This window comes from Coturnix japonica, chromosome 3 (assembly GCF_001577835.2).
Source record: "Coturnix japonica isolate 7356 chromosome 3, Coturnix japonica 2.1, whole genome shotgun sequence".
NCBI classification, from domain to species: domain Eukaryota; kingdom Metazoa; phylum Chordata; class Aves; order Galliformes; family Phasianidae; genus Coturnix; species Coturnix japonica.
The window spans coordinates 15,138,314-15,158,601 of NC_029518.1; the positions used below are offsets into that span (position 1 = coordinate 15,138,314).

Here is a 20,288-nt window from a genome sequence, read left to right on the forward strand (position 1 = left end):
CTCTCGGTAGTTCGAGAAGAGGAAATTCTCACAGGAAACTTGCAGCACTTGAGAAAGGTCACGAAGCTGCTGGCAGCTGCGCGCAGGAAGAGAATATCAACGGCTCCTCAACTTGAAAGCAAAACATGATTTTAAACGAGAACAAAATCAGCAGTGGATTGGCTGAGCTTACAGCTCAGTTTGTTGATATAGAAGTTGGTATGTAGAAGGGAAAGCTTTGAGAGAGAGATGTTTCCCAGAGATTTTCTTTTTGAAGTGATACAGAAGCCTCTCCGTGCGTTGTATGTTTGTGAAATAGATGTTTGTGAGATGAGGGGGAAGGAAGGTGAGGCCGCAGTGAAGGTGGTTTGATATTGATATTGGCTTGGGAGCCCTGAATGTTGTGTTTCTGGATACCCTGAAGGGGAAAGCTGCGCCCTACCCACTGCCCCAAGTGTTTGTGAAGCAACAGTAGTTAGTTTAAAGACTGTGTTACTGTGTCGGGGCACTGAGTTTGCACAAAGGAAAAAAAGATTTCTGCTTCAAACTAGGAAATGCTTTAAAAGCTCTGCTCTGAAGCAAGGCTGAAGGATGCAGTGATAATCTTTTGGTGTCAGTTCAGCCCGGCCTGACAGTTATGTGGCTTTTTTTGGCCACAGGCAGCTGCCCTGCTATTCCATCTGGGAGCCTGGAGCGTCCAAGCTGCCATTTTGCAGCTTCATCAAGAGGATGATCCAATGCCAGTTGTAACTCGGGGAGTGGTGTCCAGGTAATGCTTTTGTATATGGCTGATGGAAAAGGAGGGGAGAAGGAAGGAGATCAGATGCCCTGCTGGGTGTGTCCTCCAGGCCAGGAAGGTGCTGGATGGGCAGCATCTATTCAGGACAACTTTGCAGGAGCCATTTTGAAGGGAACACTAAACGGAGTCATACTGACTGCTGGCAACAATGCAAAGCATGTCCGAGCAGGAAGCAGCTTTGTGTGCATGCAGAGGAGGGTGCTTTCGGGTCAGGTTTGCACTCTCTATGACCAGCAAAATGCTGGCTCGCTCCTGCCTGTTCTCCACCACCAAGGCTGGGGAGGAGCCTGGATTTCACACAGTGAAAGCGTTAGTTGTTGTTGATGATTTGATGCTGTATTTCCTTCTGTCCCCTCAGTCCTCACCAAGGCTCCCTGTGACTGCACAGCCAGCTGCTGATGTCCTCATGGTGCTATCTTTGAGAACACTGTAGTTTCCCTTTGTGTGTATGTGTCTAAGCAGCCCGGAACAAATAAGCGCTGCGTGGGTTTTGATGGTAACACAAATCTTTTATTGGAGGGCTTGGAAATGCCTGGGGCTGCTCTTGGAAACATGAACATTACATATACATCCATGGTGGGTACAAGTGGCTGCTGCACTGACAGTCAGGGATGGTTCCACTTTTAGTGTTTAGCATAAAGCAGAAGTGTCTGAGAAAAAGCAACCTATCAAATGCCAGAGATGATTATGAATTTGCTGTTTAGTATAGTTTGGGCTGGAGAGCAGCACAACTACCTTTTCTCCTTTGTTTAAAAGTGTGGCAGTAGCTTTGCCTCTGTAGGTTGTGTTTTGAGCTTGGCTCAGCTTGCCTTGCAACTGGGAGAACTGGGGAGGAACGGGGAGGGGGAGAGAGGAAAAAAAGCCAACAGGAATAAAGAGAAGACTATGAAGTTTCTTTATAGTCTCTCATCTTTTACTTGTTTCCAAGTTTCAGTGAAACTTACCGTGTTATTTCATTACTTCTGTCCCAGGGGTTTAGCTGCTCCATGCTCACTTAAGACTGAACTGGGAAATCCAAATTTCTATGTCCCCATAGAAAGTGATGGCGGTAGGACATTTATAGTCTTTAAAGGGTAAAGAAGGAAAGTAAGAAAGATTTATGAAAACAAGGGAGGGGTAGGCAAGCCCCGAAGGGTTCTGATTCACTCACTGAAATTGTTCCTAATGAAACTAACTTTCTGTGGTTATTTTTATAATGATCTTAGAAGCTGAGCACTGAGAAGAGTACGGGAAGGATGACTTATATGGATCGAGCTCTGCTCTAACATTTATTAAATATAGCTTCTTACAGCTGTGTGATGTTATGCATGCTATGTTAGCTTGGCTTTTAGAAACAGCTTTTGTCCAGCTGCTTAGGGCAGTTTCAGTGGCAGACACCAGGACAACGTGAACTGAGCCCAGATGCCACGTGTGGGGTTTACAGTTTGGGTGGCCCCATTTGAATGAGTCTCCCGTATATTTTCTTTAGTTTGCTTCTTGCCAGCATTTCTCTTTAAACACTTCATCTTGATGAAATGCAGATTGGAAAACGTATGTACGTGCATATACATTAATGTGTTGGTAGAAACATAGCCATTGAAGTTTGAAGTTAATTAAGATTAAATTACGGTATTTTAACAAGTAACACACAAGACTAGTTGAACAGGTTTAAATCAAAGAAGTCAATTTAATTGAGAGCAGATATGCAGCAATAGCAGCTCATAAAGCCAAGGTGTGTGAGCTCAGCTTCTGTGAGATACGCCAGGCTGACTTCTTCGCTTATTGTCTCTGTATTGGCCTCAACATTGCAATGACTGGATTTTGTTTGTTTGCTTTGCTACAGTAAGATGATGAGAGGCATGAGGAAAGTAGGAGCACCACAGAAAAGAGACCGAATATCAGCAGTGTGTTAAAAAGGCCCAGTTGTTTGGTGTCTGTGCTCAAGTATTTATCCTCAGCAGTAGAATGCTTTCTCTTTTTAAGCTCTGTTGAAAACATAAAAACCTATTTTTTTACATTACTTTGAAAACTGCCATTAGGTGTAATGTCTTTGTTGCCTGGCCTAACTTGATCTGCAGCCCTGTGTCCATCCCTGTGTGGCTCAGCACAAGCAGCTTTGCAGATTGTCACACTACTTGTTAGCTTAGTACCAGGAGGGCCTTAATGATTTGGGGATGCAACATGGTTAAAGTCTATAGCTGGGGACCAAGGCCAAATTTTTCCCTTCCTCCAGTGCGGGTTGTCTCACAAGAACCAGAAGAAAGTCACTTGTCACTACAGTATCTGCTGAAGTCATAGAATAATTAAGGCTGGAAAAGACCACTAAGATCAATGAGTCCAACTGCCCACCCATGCCCACCAACCCACGTTCCTCAGTGCCACATCCAGCGATACTGAATGCCCCCAGGGACACCATCTCCTTGGGCAGTCAGTGCCAATGCATCGCCACTCTTTCTGAGAAGAAATGTTTCCTAATATCCAACCAGGACCTGCCCTGGTGCAGCTTGAGGCCATCACCTCACGTCCTAGTCACTTTCTGCTCTGTGATGCCTTACTGAAAACCAGGGGGTGTGGATTAAAATGCCAGGAGCCTTCTGTGAATCTGCTTGTGAGACTTGGAAACCCAAGAGTGCCCTTAAGAATATTTTTAAGTAACTAAGTTTTCTACCTTATTCTAGAATTAAAACCACATTCTGCTTAAACATTTACAATTCTGACGTGCCTTACAAATACTTTTCACAATCACTCAGAAATGAACAGTTTCCAGGGCTTACTGCTGGAGTAATTTAACAGCCACACTGTGAAAATGGGAAGGTAAGCAGCCCAACAGAAGGTACGGTAGCCAAAACTCTTATCTCACGGCTTTTAGAATTGCATCAACTTCCCTTCAATAACGAACCTTATTTATAAAGTCCCGGACAATACAAAAAGGAAGTTTGTGAGATCAAAGTTTCAATGTGCTTTTTTTCAGCTTCTGTTTAGAGAGCTGTTGTTGGCTCGCATGTATCTGTACCCCTCTCCTCACTGCTGAGCACAGCACTTGTTGATAGTTCTGAACGTGTTTTAAAAGCTGTTACAGAAGATAAACACTTTGCAAAACTTCCCAGAATGCAAATGCTCAACTTAATTTATTCCCATCCGCACCGTTTGTTAGAGTGCAGTTCCTCTGCATGGCTTGAAGTTCAAATTTGATGTACTGTAAATTAACGTATAACAAGAAACTTCTGCCACAATCAGCATAAACTGATCAAAACAACCCCCAAAGCACCAGCGCATGTTCACATGGCTTCATTTTCACAACAGCTTTAAAAAATGGACCGACCTTATGGACCAGCAAAAAATGGACCAGCAGTTTGAGAAGCCGAGATGGTGGGTTTTTTAGCAATGCATAGAACAGTCTTTTTCTTTTCTTTTTTCCATTGGTGCATGTGTTTGGTTCCCAGATGCACGCTGTGAAGGCAGCAGCCACTGGTGAGGTTTCTTCCTCTACTGCAAACAACAGAGATCTTCTCACCAGACAAGCTGGGATGCTTTGGTCATATGCACTGCTAGAAAAAGAGAAAAAACATAGCGAGTATATGGCTTCTCTAGTCTATATAACATATACAGTGTGAGTGTCTGTATATATATGAATATAAATATTTATGTATATAGTACATCTTGTTCTATAAATGTATGTTTTTGCAGTAAGGTGGGTTTTTTAGTAATACAACGAGCCTTAGGAGTGTTTTCTTCCACAGAAGCAAAGAGCTGATCAAGAGAGGAAATAGAAGCGAATTACCCCACCCACCTCCGAAGCCTCTGCTGAAGGCATTTATCGTAATGTTTCTCAACCTGCTTTGGCCGGCAGTAAGTTAGAAGGCCTGTGTTTTAGAACCTGTGTTTTAAAAGCTCTGTTAGTTCTCTGCTCTTGGGATTTGGATGAGCACGCTCAGGAGGTAGGATTTATTCTGTGAGCCACAGGAGGGTTTTTCTGTGCAAGATGAAAAGATGCAAGATAGGCATTGTATATAGAAATGCCATTATGTAGCCATGAAAAATAAAGCTCAAAGGACTTGTAGCAAAACTTTGTTTCAGGAAGTGTTTACAGCTCATTTAATACAGCAGACAGGTTTGGATGCTGCCTGGATGTAGTTCCACAGTCATTATTTGGACAGAGGTCCCTGTTTGACCAAAACCAGCTGGTGTATCTCAGCTTCCCAGGGCTACGTATGTAAGTAGCATAGGATATGAAGGTGTTAAATGAGATGGCTGCTGGAAACCTTCCTATTAATTGCAGGCCTCTGCCGATGGATTAAAGCAGAGCTGTTCCAGGTATTAGCTGCTGCAATTAGGATATTTACTGCAAACAGTTCTTAATGTTGTAATTGCAAACTGTGCAATAATAAAGTCATCTGGAGCCAAAGCCGTTCGCTATTTACAGCCAGGATGAAGCTTCGGTTCCATTGTGCTACGGAGCAGGTTCATTCCCACTGCACTTGTACAGCTCAGTGCTTTAACCCGGCTCTGTTATGAGCTTTAACCTCACTCGGACGCCTTTTTTCCACGTCTCGCCAGCCCGTGTGACAACACACACAGCGTGGGAGGCCTTTAATGCTCCACAACCAACCCGTGGGTGCGTTAAGCATTAATTACATCCCCGTCCTCCAGCCGCGCTGTTTACATGCGTTGCTGCATATGGCGGCGCTGTGCCGCTCGGTGCCGCCATGGGCCGGACTTCCGGCAGCGCAACGGCGCCGGGCGCGAGCACCGCGCCATCTCCCGGCAGCCAATGGCGTGCGGCCGGCAGCCATTCGAACGGCCGCTCCCAGCCAATCGGAGCGCTTGGCGCCGGGAAGGGGCGGGCCGTGGGGCCGTGCCGTGTCGCGGCCGTAACCGTCGCTCAGGGCGGTCGTTCCGTTGGCTGAGCTGCACCGCGCGGGGCTGGGTCCTGCCAGCCACAGGTAAGGGAGCGGCACCGGGCGGGACGCAGCCCCGCTGTGCGGCAGGCACGGCCGGGAGCCGCTACGGCACATCGCCGCCTGCGGGACAAGGCCCCGAGCAGGCCTCGCTAGTGCGGCGGGAGGTGGGTGGGTGGGCGGCCGCAGTAGCGGGGTGGGACTGGGGGGGGGCTGCGCTCCGTGCTTCGTTCGGGCCGCCGGGGCAGCGGGCCGCAACGCGCCTCGGGGCTGAGCAGCCCGGAGCTGTGTGTCCCGCCTCCGCCGGGCAGAGCCGCCCCGCCCTTCCCCTGCGGCGGGGCCCCGCGCCAGGCCCGGCCCGGAGGGTGGGAGGGCGGAGCGTGCGGCCGGCACGGCACGAGTGCGGCTACTGCCTGTCTGCAGCGCTGCGGCACGGCGGGGGAACTCGCGAGGTGTCGGTGTTTCCGGTGGAGCGCTGCATGAAGGGAAGCGATTCGTTATGTTCCTTCAGTACCTGAAGGGAACTTACTCCCAGGAGGGGAGTAAACTCTTGGAAAGGGCTGACAATAGCAGGACACGGGGAAATGGTTTTAAGTTAAAAGAGGGAAGATTTAGGTTGGATGTTAGGGGGAAGTTCTTTACTAGGACAGTGGTTAGGCCCTGGAACAGGCTGCCCAGTGAGGTTGTGGATGCCCCGTCCTTGGAGGTGTTCAAGACCAGGTTGGACGGGGCCCTGGGCAACCTGATCTAGTAAAGGTGTATGTTTGGTGGCCCTGCCAGGCAGGGGGTTGGAACTACATGATCCTTGAGGTCCCTTCCAACCCGGGTCGTTCTGTGATTCTGTTACCCGTGTGTTGTTGTTTTGTTTTTCTTGGAGCTTTGTATCCCATTTCTTACGAGCTGATTACATCTTATTATTATTTTTGAGTACTGTGCCTTTCCATATGCTTAGTGAGAGCATCCTGAAGGAGGAGGATGTATGGCTGCCCGTGGCATTGGGCACTGCCCCAGTGTGAGTTCAAGGAGCATTTGAATACCATTCACAGCCGTAGTGTTTGGCCGGTGCTGTGTGAAGCCCAGACCTTATGGGCCCCTTCCAATGCAGGATATTGTGTGATTCCACTGTATCTTTGCCTGCAGCATATCTGCGATTGTTTAGTTTGCAGCTGAGTCAGTGCTTTTCTCTCAACAACCTTCAGATCCATGAGAGTTGTTGATGAATTGTCTCCAGTTTGGTGTAGGAGACAGAATCCTTCTCAGACGTTGCCTTAAATCTCAAGGTCCTTTTTTAAGGTGTTGTGGTTATTTTTATGCTGGCGGCAATTTTTGCTGCCTTTAAAAGGTGTAGGTCTTTTTGAAGTGGGATATATGGAATGAGGATCCCAGATCTCCCTCACTGGGATACACCGGCATAGAAGAATGTGGTAGTTTTATGACAGAATAACTTATAATAGGTTTTGTTTACAGCTTGAGACTTATGATGTTTTAATATTAAAGGGAAAACAAGATCTTCCCATTACTAATATTCATTGTTTTCAAATCACCAAATAGTATATTAACTGTTTAAATGCTTATTAGACCGTATCACTGATATCTACCTCAGGCTGAATAACTTCACAGTTTTTCACTTTCATCTCCTTCAGCCACATATTCCAACTTCTGCATCACTGGAGAGCAAGGCTGGAGGAGGTGAAGGTCGTTCTGCTTTGAAAAGTAATTGCATGTCTTTGATCAGAACACTGTGAAAATGTGTTTCTCTGGAGTTAAGAACCAAAGGTTCCATTCTTTGTAGGCTTTGCTGTAGGATCTGGTAGCTGAGTCCTGGTCGGACTCTGATGGTGCCTGAGATGTTCATGGTGAAGAAAGAAAAGAAAGAGTAGGCTGAGGTGTAGGAGCTACAGAAGCAAAGAGGGCATAGGTCAGGTTAGGACATCTGGTAAAAGCTGTAGCTGGGCTTGATATGCAGGTCTACAGCTTTTGTATGGAAGAGGAGGAGGGAAGTGGAACTGAGCGAGTCTGGTGGATGGATGAGCAGCAGTTGGCATGGGTATGGAACTGACTAATGGGGGAGCAAACCGAACAAGGAGACAATGTGGCACTGGGGTTGTGACAGACGTAGCGGAGCACTCTTAAGATCGTGTAGGTGGTCATTTTCCTAATGAGCAAGTGTCAGTGAAATTAAATGATGAAGCTTAATCTTTTCACTCCTTCAAATGTTATACAGCAAAGGAGATGGACTGATCCTTGTGTTGTGAAGCAGGCAGCAATGCTAACAATAAAATCCACCCAGGACAATTTCGCGAGGTTTTTGTTTTCTTCCTTCTGTCTTGGAGAACTACATATGTAAAACAAAAGGCAGTTAAAGCTGATGGAGCAGCCTGGTTTGGCTCTGTCCCTTACCGTGCTAGGCGATCTGATTGCATATTAACAGCAGCTTTTCTCTTTTTGCCAAAGACCCTCAATTTCTGCTGCAGGTTAGTTAATGTGTAATGTGTAAGTATCTTGTTAAATATTTCTTTCAATGTCTTTGTGTGTGGCTTCACGTTTACAGCAAACAAGTTAAAATGCTTTGAAACAAAACTTGCTGATTTTTTCCTATTCCAAGTTCCAGCGTTCATCATAGAAATGGTGACAGCGTGTAAGTTTACATGTGTTTTACTGCAGACTTTTAAAATCCCCTGACTCTATATATTGAGCCGTGAGACAGAACTTCAGGTGATGTGAATATCTTTTACTGCGGTTACTAATAATTAACTTGTTTTCTAGGTATTGCTTTTGGAAAATGCCAAACCGAAAGTATGCTGATGGCGAGGTGGTGATGGGCCGTTGGCCAGGAAGTGTCCTGTACTATGAAGTGCAAGTGACTAGTTATGATGATGCCTCTCATCTTTATACTGTGAAGTACAAAGATGGTACCGAACTTGCTCTGAAGGAAAGTGATATAAAGGTGAGTCTGCCTTTGTGTGAATAGCAGTATTTTGAACAGAAAATCGTGTTTATTTGGTAATGGAGGTAATAATTCATCTTAGAAGCGGATAGTCATTAGCTATCTTCAAATAATAGCTCTTACCTGCATGACGTCTCATAAGACATTCATTATGCTGATTGTACTTAGAAAGAGGCCCCATTGTGTTCTTTGTGTTGAAAAAGCAGCAGTATGCTTAGGGGGAAAAAAGTGTTGTCTTTCAGGAGCTCTACAGCATGATTGTTCATTAAAACATTGGTTTGGGGTAGTTGTATGGGAAACTGTTAATCACAGCCTGAACCTCTGATTAAACCATCTGAGGCAAGTGTCTAGTCAGCTGTGGGAGCACAGGTGAAGGTAATTTGGCTGTGCTCCTGGAAGGGGTGGAGCTTGACTGTACCTCTCCTAGATCCCATTTAAGGGCTGACCACCACTAAGGCAGCATCTCTTTTTGGAGATGGCTCCTTTATAGAGTTCTGGTGGTGAGCCTCAACATTTTCCATCTTGACTGAAGGTCTCTGAGTTGGTGAGTTTTTCCCGTAGATACCCCCTGGCATCTATTTACAACTATTCTTGTGTTATTCTAACTATACATAACTATTCTTGCATTATTCCAACTGTATAATAGTGTATAAAGCTGGTAACTGGGGACTTGATATTAATTTATAGGAACTGTATTTTTCCTTTTTGGCAGTGGTGTACATGACTGGCTTTTTCTTTTGGGACAGAATGTTTCTACCTTGAACTATGGACATTTGTTCATTGCTTTATATCTAGTTTGTTTACTTTGTGCTCGTGGGTCAGCTAACTCAAGCTGAAAAATTACCTTCCTTTGTAGTAAAGCATTTGAGTCTTATAAAAGTCATGTTGTGTAAGTTCTGAATGGGAAGATTAGGATTGTGGACTTAACAGAGAAATTAACATGTATGCTTGCAGGGAAATCTTATAATGGCAGTTTTCACATCTAATTTAATGATATAGCTGATTTTTTTAATGTTGATACAAACAAGCTTTACTGCCTTTTGCAGTTCGTTACACCTTGACATGCCAGATGTACAGATAAAGCCAAGTAAATGAAATGGTAGGCTTTCTTTTAAGCCTTGTGCCTAAGAGGATGTTAGGCTTATGAGCTCGGTGCTCACATTGGTAGCTTCCTGATTCCTGTAGCTTTGGCAGGAATTGTCTTCGGTTGAACTTGGGGCAAGATTATTTGGGTGTTACCTGCAAAATGAGTCTTCTGTAATTGTACTTTGTTAACTGATTTTGTACAGCATCAGTAAAGAAATAGGAGACAGTTGTGTGAAACTGTGCTAGAGACATTGTCCCAAAAAAACCACAAGTTTTCTACAGCTGTTCTGAATGTTGAAGGTAAGATATTGCTTTTTTTCTCCACTGTCTGCTAGTTACAATCATCATTCAAGCCAAGGAAAGGCCAGTCTTCTTCAAGCTCTCCTTCCAGAAGAAGTAGAAGCAGATCTCGATCCAGATCTCCTGGTCGGCCAGCAAAAGGCAGACGTCGCTCTTCTTCCCATAGCAGAGAACATAAAGAGGAGAAAAAGAAAATTATTCAGGATGCCAATTTAGCTCTACCGGTATTGCTTTGTTTGTTTTCAGTTGCATCTTTTTGTTGTGTTTTTGCCAGCTGTGTTTTATTACATACTGCGATTGTTATTGGAAGAGCCAGATGTACTTCATATTCCCAGAGCAGCATAATTAGCTGCAAGAAAGCATGACAGAAACACCTTACTCCTTAGGAAACAGGCTTTGTAGCTTGCTAGTTTGAGAAGAGGTTATGGGAATGTATTTTAAGTTCTGCTTGAATGTGGTGATGCTGTGAAGTTCTCAGATTAAATGCTTGGGCTTAGTTTAGTAAATTACTTCTGCTGAAAGCATCCTTTGGCACCGTGAAATTACTGTGGTTTCTGTTTTGCAGTGAACTGCTTTTAGCTGCGTGACCAATAGCCTGTGGGCCGTATGCTCACTTTAAGTAGCTTGTAGCCAGCAGTTACGCTTAACTTTGGACAAAAAGGTTAAAATATTTGTTACATTCTTCTTCTGGCTTTTAATTGAGGAGTAGGATCGATCTGTTGGGTGTGAGTTTTCCTGTTTGTATTTTGAAAAGAATTTATTTCTTTGGATGCTGTTTAATAGAAAACCAAACTTTCACAGTCCTCCAGAGCAGTGCCATATGTAGGACACTGAAATTTCCTCTGCTTTCATAAATAGAATTACTAAATATGCGTGTACTTTGTACTTGGCACTTCCTACTGATGAGTTAAAAACAGAATCGCTTCCACGTTACCTCTTAATTTCACTGTTTAATTTAAGAAAAAAAGAAGGGTGGGGTTTTTCCCCCCTATTTTGAATGGGTTTTCCACCTTTCTTTTTGAGCTGAAACTGTGCATACTTAGGGCTTTGAACCCACTTACTTTCATGCAGAGAAGACCAGAACAGCTGCAGTTGGAATGAATTAGACTGTTCATGTTTTTAGTTATTAATAATATACTCACAAGTAACTGAGATAGTTTTATCTTTCTGGAAATGCTATGTTTCTTTTAACCAGAAACCAAGTGAGAACAACACCAGAAGGTACAACGGTGAACCTGATAGTACGGAAAGAAACGACACATCCAGCAAACTCTTGGAGGTATGACAACAGAGAATATTGTTGTGTGTCTTAGTTCTGTGTTGTGTTCTCTTAGCTTTCTTAGAAATTGCAAGGAGCAGGTAGTATAGTAATCAAGGAGAAATTAGAATGCAACGTAGGAAATACATTTACTGTTCAGCTGACTAGAATTCAGGGGAGAGAAGTTGTCAGAAGGTAAAGAGCTGATTAGAGCTGAGTGAGATAGATGTTTCTTGTTTGTTTTCTCATCAGGCCTTCACTTGTTCCTTGAGTTCTACTAGTTTTTGGAGAGCCTTTGTTGAAGAGCTGTGTAGAACACATATGGTTGTTGATTTTTATTCTTTTTTAAACGTGAATAGTGTCCTAAACTACCACAGCAAAATAGATTAAGATTGCAAGGATTCTGTATTTTCTTTCTAAATGCTTTTTCTTCATTAGCAGCAAAAATCGAAACCAGACATGGAAGTGGAGCGTGTGCTCGATCAGTACAGCTTGCGTTCAAGAAGAGAAGAAAAGAAAAAAGAAGAGATCTATTCAGAGAAAAAGATTTTTGAGACAATAAAAACTATGGAGAAACCATCATCAAAAACAAAGGAACTGGAATTTGGTGGAAGATTTGGTACGTGTGCACATCTTGGTAACAGCTGGAAATGAGTAGTTCCTATTTTTTTAGTTATTGACTGTACTCTTGTGAAGAGCTATTCTTGTTTGTGGATCCTGTTGTGGACTCTGGAACCATGTTGGTGCATGGAGTAGTCTATAATGACGTTGGCAGAAGTCAAAGAACAGCCCTGTTGCGTATGGTGCTCTTGTGAAATACAGTGGAGGTCTTGCACAGTGAGATTTAAATGTTGCTTAAATTTTAGTAGGAAATAACTAACAAAACTGTTCTGTTTTCAAGAGCTCTAGGTGCTTCCAGCTCAAAACTGAAATATTCTTTATACAGTATTTTGGGCAGTTTTAAAGGGATGTGGTAGATACAGTCCTTCAGTTTGCTTCATTCCCCTCTGTAGGAGTGAGAGGTTTGTCTCTCTATCCTATGATGTGACTGGGAGACTGCCGCTGCTTTACTGCAGGGATAGATAATGACCTCTTATTTCCTACTAATCAGTATTTATTGTTGGTAATGAAATGAGTTTTTTATTTTCCTCATTTATCTTCTAATATTGCGTGATGTCTCTTTACAGGGACCTTTGTGCTGATGTTTCTCCTGCCTGCTACTGTATTGTACTTACTGTTAATGTGCAAACAAGATGATCCCAGCCTTATGAACTTCCCTCCTCCACTCCCAGCACTTGAAAGTCTTTGGGAAGCTAAAGTGTTTGGTGTCTTTCTCCTGTGGTTTTTCTTTCAAGCTCTGTTTTACTTACTGCCCATAGGAAAGGTAAGCTGGTCAGCAGCAATTGGGTCTTTTGTGGATAATTAATTTGTGGTTCAGACCGAAGGGAGGGCAGTGCCTGTAATGCAGTGATGTCGAAAGTAGATTAATTCCTTTGGTTAATGCTGATTTTCGTAAGCTTAAAATATCACAATTTGTTAAGAATTTAAGGTTAGTGCATTTCATAGTGCTACAGTAGAAAAGGCTGAACACACAGTATAGGAGTTCAAATCAAAGTATGGATAACATTTGCTTAATAGAATTCTAGAAGAATTTCGGTTATCTGACTTTTAAACCTGAAGACTCTTTGATATCCAGTGTTGTACTGATAACCAGTAGAAGAAATATTCCTTGCTTTACACTGCAACTTCCATTTACTGACCAGCTAAATGGTCTATTATACTCTTTTTGTGACTTGAGGGATTCTGCCAGGTCCAGCTGTTTAGTGTGGTTGAATGTCTTTGTGCTGGAGACATCCCGGATTTTTCTTCCCTTCCTTTGCTCTTAAATAGTATTTAATTGAAACGTTTGTACTTTCTCCTCCCTAGGTTGTGGAAGGCCTGCCTCTTTCGACTGGAAGGAAGCTGCAGTACCGGATCAATGGTAAGCATGTCGCAATTGCTCATTCAGAGGTTCAGTACACCTGCCAGATTCGTGGTACTCAGAACCACAAAGTAAAGATAATAAATGAAGAAGGATGCTCTCTATGTTAGACCAGGTATCTGCAGAAACACTGAGTCATGTTTATGCTGCCTGGAAACTTCTGCTTTTTGACTTCCGTATGTAGTAGTAGCATAGTCCTGAATTTATTTTTCAGCTTCTAGTAAAGGAAGGAAAGAAGCCATGTGGTTTGGGTGGTTCCAGAAAGTCATTTTCTTGCTTCTTCAAAGGCTAATTCACAAAGTGACTTTGAAAACCTCTTTAAGTAAAGGAAGATGATTAGTGACAGGGCAACACACAGAGGGCACTGAAAGACAGGATATTTTGCTTGAACGTCAGGAAACACGTCTTAACTGTGAGAATGACTGAGCACTGACAGCGAGGTGGAGGAATTTTTGTTTTAGCTAATATGTTTTTCTTCTTCATCCTTTAGGGTTTTATGCTTTTGTTTTGACTGCTGCAGCTATTGGAACCTTACTGTATTTTCAGTTCGAACTTCATTATTTGTACGATCACTTCATGCAGTTTGCAGTGGCAGCTGCAGTTTTTTCTATGGCACTGAGCATTTATTTGTATATTCGGTCTTTGAAGGCACCTGAGGAAGACCTAGCTCCAGGTGGAAATTCTGGTAAGTTATAATTATCTAAAATAATTTTTATTTACGCTGTTTATTTACGGCTGTTTGCTGCAAATTCATGTTTATGAGTTAGGTTAGATTTAAGGCAGGTTGTTAGAATATTTTGACTTTTACTTTCTCCAAATGTAGAAGTAATGTTGCAAGTTGAATGGAGCTTTTTGTTCGCACACAGGTAGTGTAAAAATGCTTAACATTCTCTTTGGATTATCTTGGATAGGTTAAGCCCCAGCAGGCAGCTAAATGCCACTCAGCCAGTAGGGTTGTATTCCTCCAGTATGATGGGAGAGAATATTGGAAAACTCATGGGTTGAGATAAAGGCAGTTCACTGAAGAGGAAAAGAAAGACCAGATAAAATAAAGCAAAGCAAAAGCAGCATTTCAAAGGTAGCATTTCTTTTACTGCCCACTTGTATATCTGGTTACTTGAGTTTTTAAAAGGCAATTTTGATTCAGTCATCAAACTGCACGTTTGGAAATTGTCAGTTAAATGCACGTCTTTGTAGGACAGTGGATACTGAGAAGTCAGCACTAAATGTTAAACAATCATAGAGTAACTTAGCGTGTTTATGGAACATTTAGAATGGAATCATAGAATTACCCAGGTTGGAAAAGACCTCGAAGATCATCAGGTCCAACCACAGCCTGACCATAGTACCCTAACTCTAACAACCCTTTGCTAAATGTTGGAATGAAGTGTTCAAATATCCTTAGTTCTTTTGTCAGTGCAACGTGCATACGTGTGGAATAATGATTATACTTCTTTCTTCAGTGCAGTTCTGGTCTTTTTAAGTGGCACAGTAACATTCTGCAGATGTTCTGCACTCTGCTTTGCAGTAGTTAATTCAGCACAGGCTATTTAGAAATCAAGGCATTTCCTTCTTGGCCATCTTCTTTGATGTTTGGGTTGTTTTCATTGTGAAGGGAATTCTTATTTGCAGAGAAGAGTAAAGTAGTAGGAGAAGAGGTGGAATTAGTGTAAGGTCATTATGGCCGTGGAAGCCATGATGAGAGCTTCGGGATAAAGCTGAAAACAAGGACCAAAGTCAAAGGAAGATAAAACTGCAGTAACTTCTGCAGTGTTTACTCCTTCTAGTAGCTAAAATATTTGAACCTCTTAAAATACAAACCATTTAGGTTTTGCTTCATATTTTGCATATACTCTCTCACTCTTCTTCCCCCTCCCCCCCCCCAGTTAAATGCTTTTTCAGTTATAATGAGAGAACTTTAATAGGGAGTAGCAAGTGCCTTACAGGGAGTGTAGTGATGGATGAAAGGGATAACAGTACTGACAAGGAATCTGTCTCATCTTGCAGGGTATCTTGTTTATGACTTCTTCACTGGGCACGAATTAAACCCTCGTATTGGCAGTTTTGACCTGAAATACTTCTGTGAGTTGCGTCCGGGATTAATTGGCTGGGTGAGTCAATAAGCTGAGCTACTTCACATTTTCTTCTGTGACTGGTGCTAAAGATACAAGAAGTATTTAAAAACAGAAAAAGAACATGCAGTTTTGTGTTGATAAATTTAAAGGGTTATTTCTATTTACCTTAGGACAACTCCTGCATTGTAGCTTGTTTGCTTTGTGGGGAATGAAAACCCCTCTGAGAGTACAAATATGCTGATGCTACGGCTTTGGAAAAGTCATTAGTACAATACATGAAACAGGATGTTTTTTACATCTTGAATATTAGTCAAAACCATCCTTATTAAAATGTTCTTTAGCATAATAGGAAAAAAAAATAGTTGTTCAAGAAAAAATTATAATCATTTCATTCTAAATTAGGTTGTTATAAACTTGGCAATGCTCTTGGCTGAGATGAAGATATATAACCAAAGTATGCCATCGCTGTCAATGATACTTGTGAACAGCTTTCAGCTTCTATATGTGGTGGATGCTCTTTGGAATGAGGTACAGTATAGTCTTCAGCTCTGTATTAACCTGAAACTATTTCTTACTACATTGTTTAAATAATGAAGCTTTATAAATTCTTTATTCCTTCCATATTTCTAGGAAGCTGTTTTGACTACAATGGATATTACCCATGATGGATTTGGATTCATGCTAGCATTTGGAGATCTGGTGTGGGTTCCATTTGTCTACAGTCTGCAGGCCTTCTATTTAGTTGGACATCCTGTCACAATTTCTTGGCCTGTTGCAGCTGCAATTACTATTCTGAACTGTAAGTTACAGTAAATGTTATTGTTACTGATAGTAACAATGTAGTGGTCTCTTCAGATCTGGTTTGTGTAATGCTGTATACTTGCAGTGAGTCAGTCAGTTTATGAAATATGCTCTGGGTCAATGGAGTAGGCACCTCAGAGTACTGGGCTGCTAGTAGAGCTATCTACTGTGACACATCACTTTACCTGGATTTTTGAACTCGGTGCTACGTAAACAAACTATAAGTCAGTTATAAACAGAAAGTAAGATGTGAAAGTGCAGCTTCTCTAAAATCTTAGAAGTTAGTCACTAACATGCTAGAGCATATGTGACAGTTCTCCAGTAGCACCTCTAGCTTGTTAGAGCTCTGGCAACTGGAGAGTGTCTTTTCCTCAGAAACAGGATTAATTTCAGTGCAGTACGAGTGACAAACAGCACGTGAGAGCTTTTGTTAAAGGATGAAAGCAGTATAAAATACAGAGAATGCAAAGTAACTAATATTTATTTCCAGGTGTTGGGTATTACATATTCCGTAGTGCAAATTCTCAGAAAAACAATTTCCGAAGGAATCCAGCAGATCCCAAATTGTCCTGTAAGTGCATCTTTTTATTTATTCAATTATTTACGGTGTCCCTTTGGACTCGTGACATGCACATTTCTGTTGTATTGACTGCAATGCTCCATTCATAGATCTGAAAGTTATACCCACTGCCACTGGGAAAGGACTTCTTGTCACAGGTTGGTGGGGGTTTGTTCGTCACCCCAATTACCTTGGTGATATCATCATGGCGCTTGCGTGGTCCCTACCCTGGGGTGAGTACCTAAGCACCTTAAATTCTATCTAAAATGGTTGTACATTTGGGGTTCTGAGTCAGTTTGAAATGTTAATTGATAAGTGGGGTAATAAAAGGTTTTATTAAATTAATGGCAAATTTCTAAGTTGCAAGCTTGAAGCTCAATCCAATGGCACAGTTTGGCTTCTGCAGGTTGTGGGATGTAGGGAATTGTGGCAGAGTGGGTCTTTGCAGTAGTTAAGGCCCTGAGTATCAGCAGAGACCAGGAATGAAATGTATCCATAGGGATTTGGGATTTCAAATTGAAAGTAGACAATATTGGCTAGCAAAAACACTTGTAGACAGTATCTTAGAAGAGGATTCCTGCATAAAAATGAGGAACTTGAATCCTCTCTTGGTAGCCACAGGGTGGGAGTGGGAGGGGATCAGGTAGGTGGTGCGCTCTGAGCAGAGGTAGTTACCATCCACACCCAACACAGAAATTCCTGTAGTTTTTGAGGCAGCTCAGAACTGTAGTTTTGGTAGCTAGAGAGCTTAAACATGTGCTGGGTTCATATACACAGAGTGAAGTCAGTGGGTTTTGAGACTAAATATGAAGCTTATTTGGGGAGGATAAAGAGGTGTTCCCACTCACACTTAAACGTCACATTATATGTGTGCTGTCCTGTTGAATATTTGATGCTTTATTATGAGCACAAGGTGCTTCGGCCTCTTAACAAGTTCACGTCACCACATGTTGCTAACAGCTAAAATGTTTGTTCATGCATTCAAATTGATTTTTCACACTTTATTTTACAGGTTTTAATCACATTTTGCCATATTTCTATGTGATTTATTTCATCTGCTTGCTTGTTCATCGAGAAGCTCGCGATGAACATCATTGTAAGAAAAAATATGGTTTGGCATGGGAAAGGTATTGTCAGCGTGTCCCGTACCGCATATTTCCTTACATCTACTAGAGCACTCCGGATTCCTGATCCACAAATTAAAATATACCTCTCACCTTTGCACTTGGTCTATTTGATATCTAGGCTTTAAACATTAAATGTGACCAAACAATGGAGTGCTTCAACAGGTATTTACAAGTAATCCTAAATGCTTATGAGTTATGTGAACTGACTGTCTATGACCTCAATTTAAGAGAAAAAAAGAAAAAAAAAGGTGAATTTTAAAGTCCTGGAGCCCTAATTTTTCAAGCTAAATTTTATCTAGAATTCTGAGTTTACATTTTATTTTTATTTTTTTTTAAATTGCATTAATTAAGCACTGTGATGTAAAGTATATTATTTTCTTAATACAATAAATACAGGAGTTCCATCCAGTGAATTTTTTTGGCGTTAATTGTACCATCTAGCTTCAGATGTCTGACTGAGCTGTCTTGTCTTGAGTGCAGAGAGCAGAGGCTCTGGGCAGCAGAGCTGTGAGTGGAGGATTTGGCCCCCCAGGAGGGCCCACACTCTCTGTATTGTTGCCCTATGGCCCCTGGCTCTGGGTAGTGGGATTTTTGGTCAGGAGGGCTCTGAGTGGCCCCTCCTGACTCGTGCCTGCCAGAGGGATGGATGGATGGATGGATGGAAATAAATGAGGGCACAAATATCCCCTCCATCCCACCTCCACTTTCCTGAGGCAAGAGGGATGCTTGAGCTGCCCTGGCAGTGCCCCAGCCCCCCTGCAGGGGCTCAGACCCCTGAAGGTAGATGATACAAAGGCAGAGCTGTGGGAGCGGTGAATTCTAATCTGGCATTTTAACAGCAGGAGTAGCAAAAGGTGCAGTGTGTGCATATTTGACAGTAAAGAGTAAAATGACCACAGTTGGCTTATTCTGATCTTTGTAAAATATGTCTTAATGTACCATAGCGTTTCCCGAGTGTGTATAATAAAGCTTCCAGGTTTTTTGCTGTACAGTGTTTGGGTTTGAAAACGCGCTGACTTTTCTAAGAACAAGGAGAAATTTTTAACTAAATCCATTTCCAGTCTTTTTTTTTTTTTCTTAAAAGTGTTCATTTAATAAAGGTTTTTGTAAATTAATGTATTAATTCTCGGAACAATTGAAGCGTTCGTTTAAATATCTGTATTAACAGATCTGCTATGAAAATGTGGTAAGTGCTCCTCTGTCCAAAGTGGGTTTTTTTTGTGGGGTTGGTGTTTTTTTCTTCCCAATTTGGCATTGCTACCTCATATGTAGGTTTTGCCTTTTGTACTGTTGCAGATAGAGATAATAGCTATTTTTTTGCTACTGCTATTTAAACCAGCATTTTTTACATGAGCCTGTGGTTCAACTCAACCACATTCTAATATATTTTTGTATATATTTGGATTTCTGACTAATGTATGTGTTTTAGGCATTAGTTGTATTCTTTGTCTAACTGGCTGTAAATTGGATGCTACTTAAGTATTTTGCTTCATGAGTAGAGTAATTTTCTATTTTACTAAGATAACCTTGCATTAACAAACTAGAGCTAGCATTTAATTCCATCTTGACAAGGGTTAACTTTTCACATACTTCCTATGTGAGGTTTATAGCACAACTTCTCCCCAAGGCTTATTACAGCCACATGTAGCAGGGAGGGAATTGCAGGTATGTCTGCAGTTGCTTGCAGGAAGTTTACTAACAGATGAGAATGTTGCAATTGGTTAATTATGTTCAGTTCTTTTTAGATATTGATGTAATTGAAATCTAGCATGTGACAGGGTTTTTGTTATTCATTAAAAACCCTCTATTTTTGCACACATGCTTTTTTAATGACAATTGTACATGTAAAGTGTATATAATGTAGCTTGCTGAGCTTGACTGTGAGCGTCCTCAGAAAATCTGTATTTTGGTGTTGTAAGGAACATGTGGTAGGACAAGTATTCTGATTTCTGGGACAAATAGCAGTGCCTGTAACAACACTGAAGAGCATTCACTTGTGTGAAGCAGCAGATTAAACTGGGCTTTTTTATCTTTTTTAATGATTGCTTATTGGATTAGTAGGAATAGCAGTTGTTCAACTGCCCCGGCTTGCAGCTGGTGTTTTAAAATGTACTGAAGCTGAGGGTTTAACTCCTCAGCCCTTAAGCTCTGAGTTGCTACTGCCATCCCAGTTTTATCTGTTTCCCGCACAAGATTATTAAACAGTAATTCAGACCCTTTTCCTTTCAGAAATGGGTCTTGACTGATAACTTCAGTTTCATTTATATGCTGAATTTGATGTGAATTTGTTTTTGAAGTAACTGTTTTGAATACAAACAAGCATATAAGCTAAAATAAAACTCTTGCTTAAAATTATGTAGTGCTTTTATTTTTTATTTTTTGCCAGTTTAAGGCATTATCTGATAAAGAGTTTGCATTGATTCGTTTTAGTAAGTAAAGACATCTGTTTGCCAGAGTTCCTTTCTCATTGGTGGTTGTGGACTGAGTGCTATAAAGTCA

At 41.8% G+C, this 20,288-nt stretch overlaps 1 protein-coding gene and 1 long non-coding RNA gene across 7 annotated transcripts; one reads left to right on the plus strand and one right to left on the minus strand.

Annotated features, from left to right (window-relative positions):
* Window positions 1-2,424: 2,424 nt before the first annotated feature.
* Window positions 2,425-5,484, minus strand: LOC107311057. Its single transcript, XR_001553842.2, has 2 exons — window positions 5,367-5,484; window positions 2,425-4,305 (listed from the first exon to the last, which is right to left on the minus strand). It is a non-coding gene; the product is annotated as an uncharacterized LOC107311057 (long non-coding RNA).
* An 86-nt stretch (window positions 5,485-5,570) lies between these two features.
* Window positions 5,571-20,144, plus strand: LBR (lamin B receptor). 6 transcript variants are annotated; one of them, XM_015857247.1, is made up of 14 exons: window positions 5,571-5,700; window positions 8,422-8,602; window positions 10,024-10,212; window positions 11,184-11,267; window positions 11,685-11,865; window positions 12,434-12,630; window positions 13,173-13,227; window positions 13,718-13,912; window positions 15,235-15,338; window positions 15,705-15,830; window positions 15,933-16,101; window positions 16,594-16,674; window positions 16,773-16,895; window positions 17,675-20,144. In XM_015857247.1, exons 2-14 carry the CDS (start codon window positions 8,438-8,440, stop codon window positions 17,833-17,835), a joined length of 1,830 nt encoding a protein of 609 aa, XP_015712733.1. In that variant the 5' UTR covers window positions 5,571-5,700; window positions 8,422-8,437; the 3' UTR covers window positions 17,836-20,144. The 6 variants fall into 6 exon arrangements, with proteins under 6 accessions (XP_015712733.1, XP_015712737.1, XP_032299410.1 ...); XM_015857251.1 differs by having other exon boundaries at window positions 11,688-11,865; XM_032443519.1 differs by lacking the exon at window positions 5,571-5,700 and adding an exon at window positions 5,807-5,822.
* The last annotated feature ends 144 nt before the right edge of the window (window positions 20,145-20,288 follow it).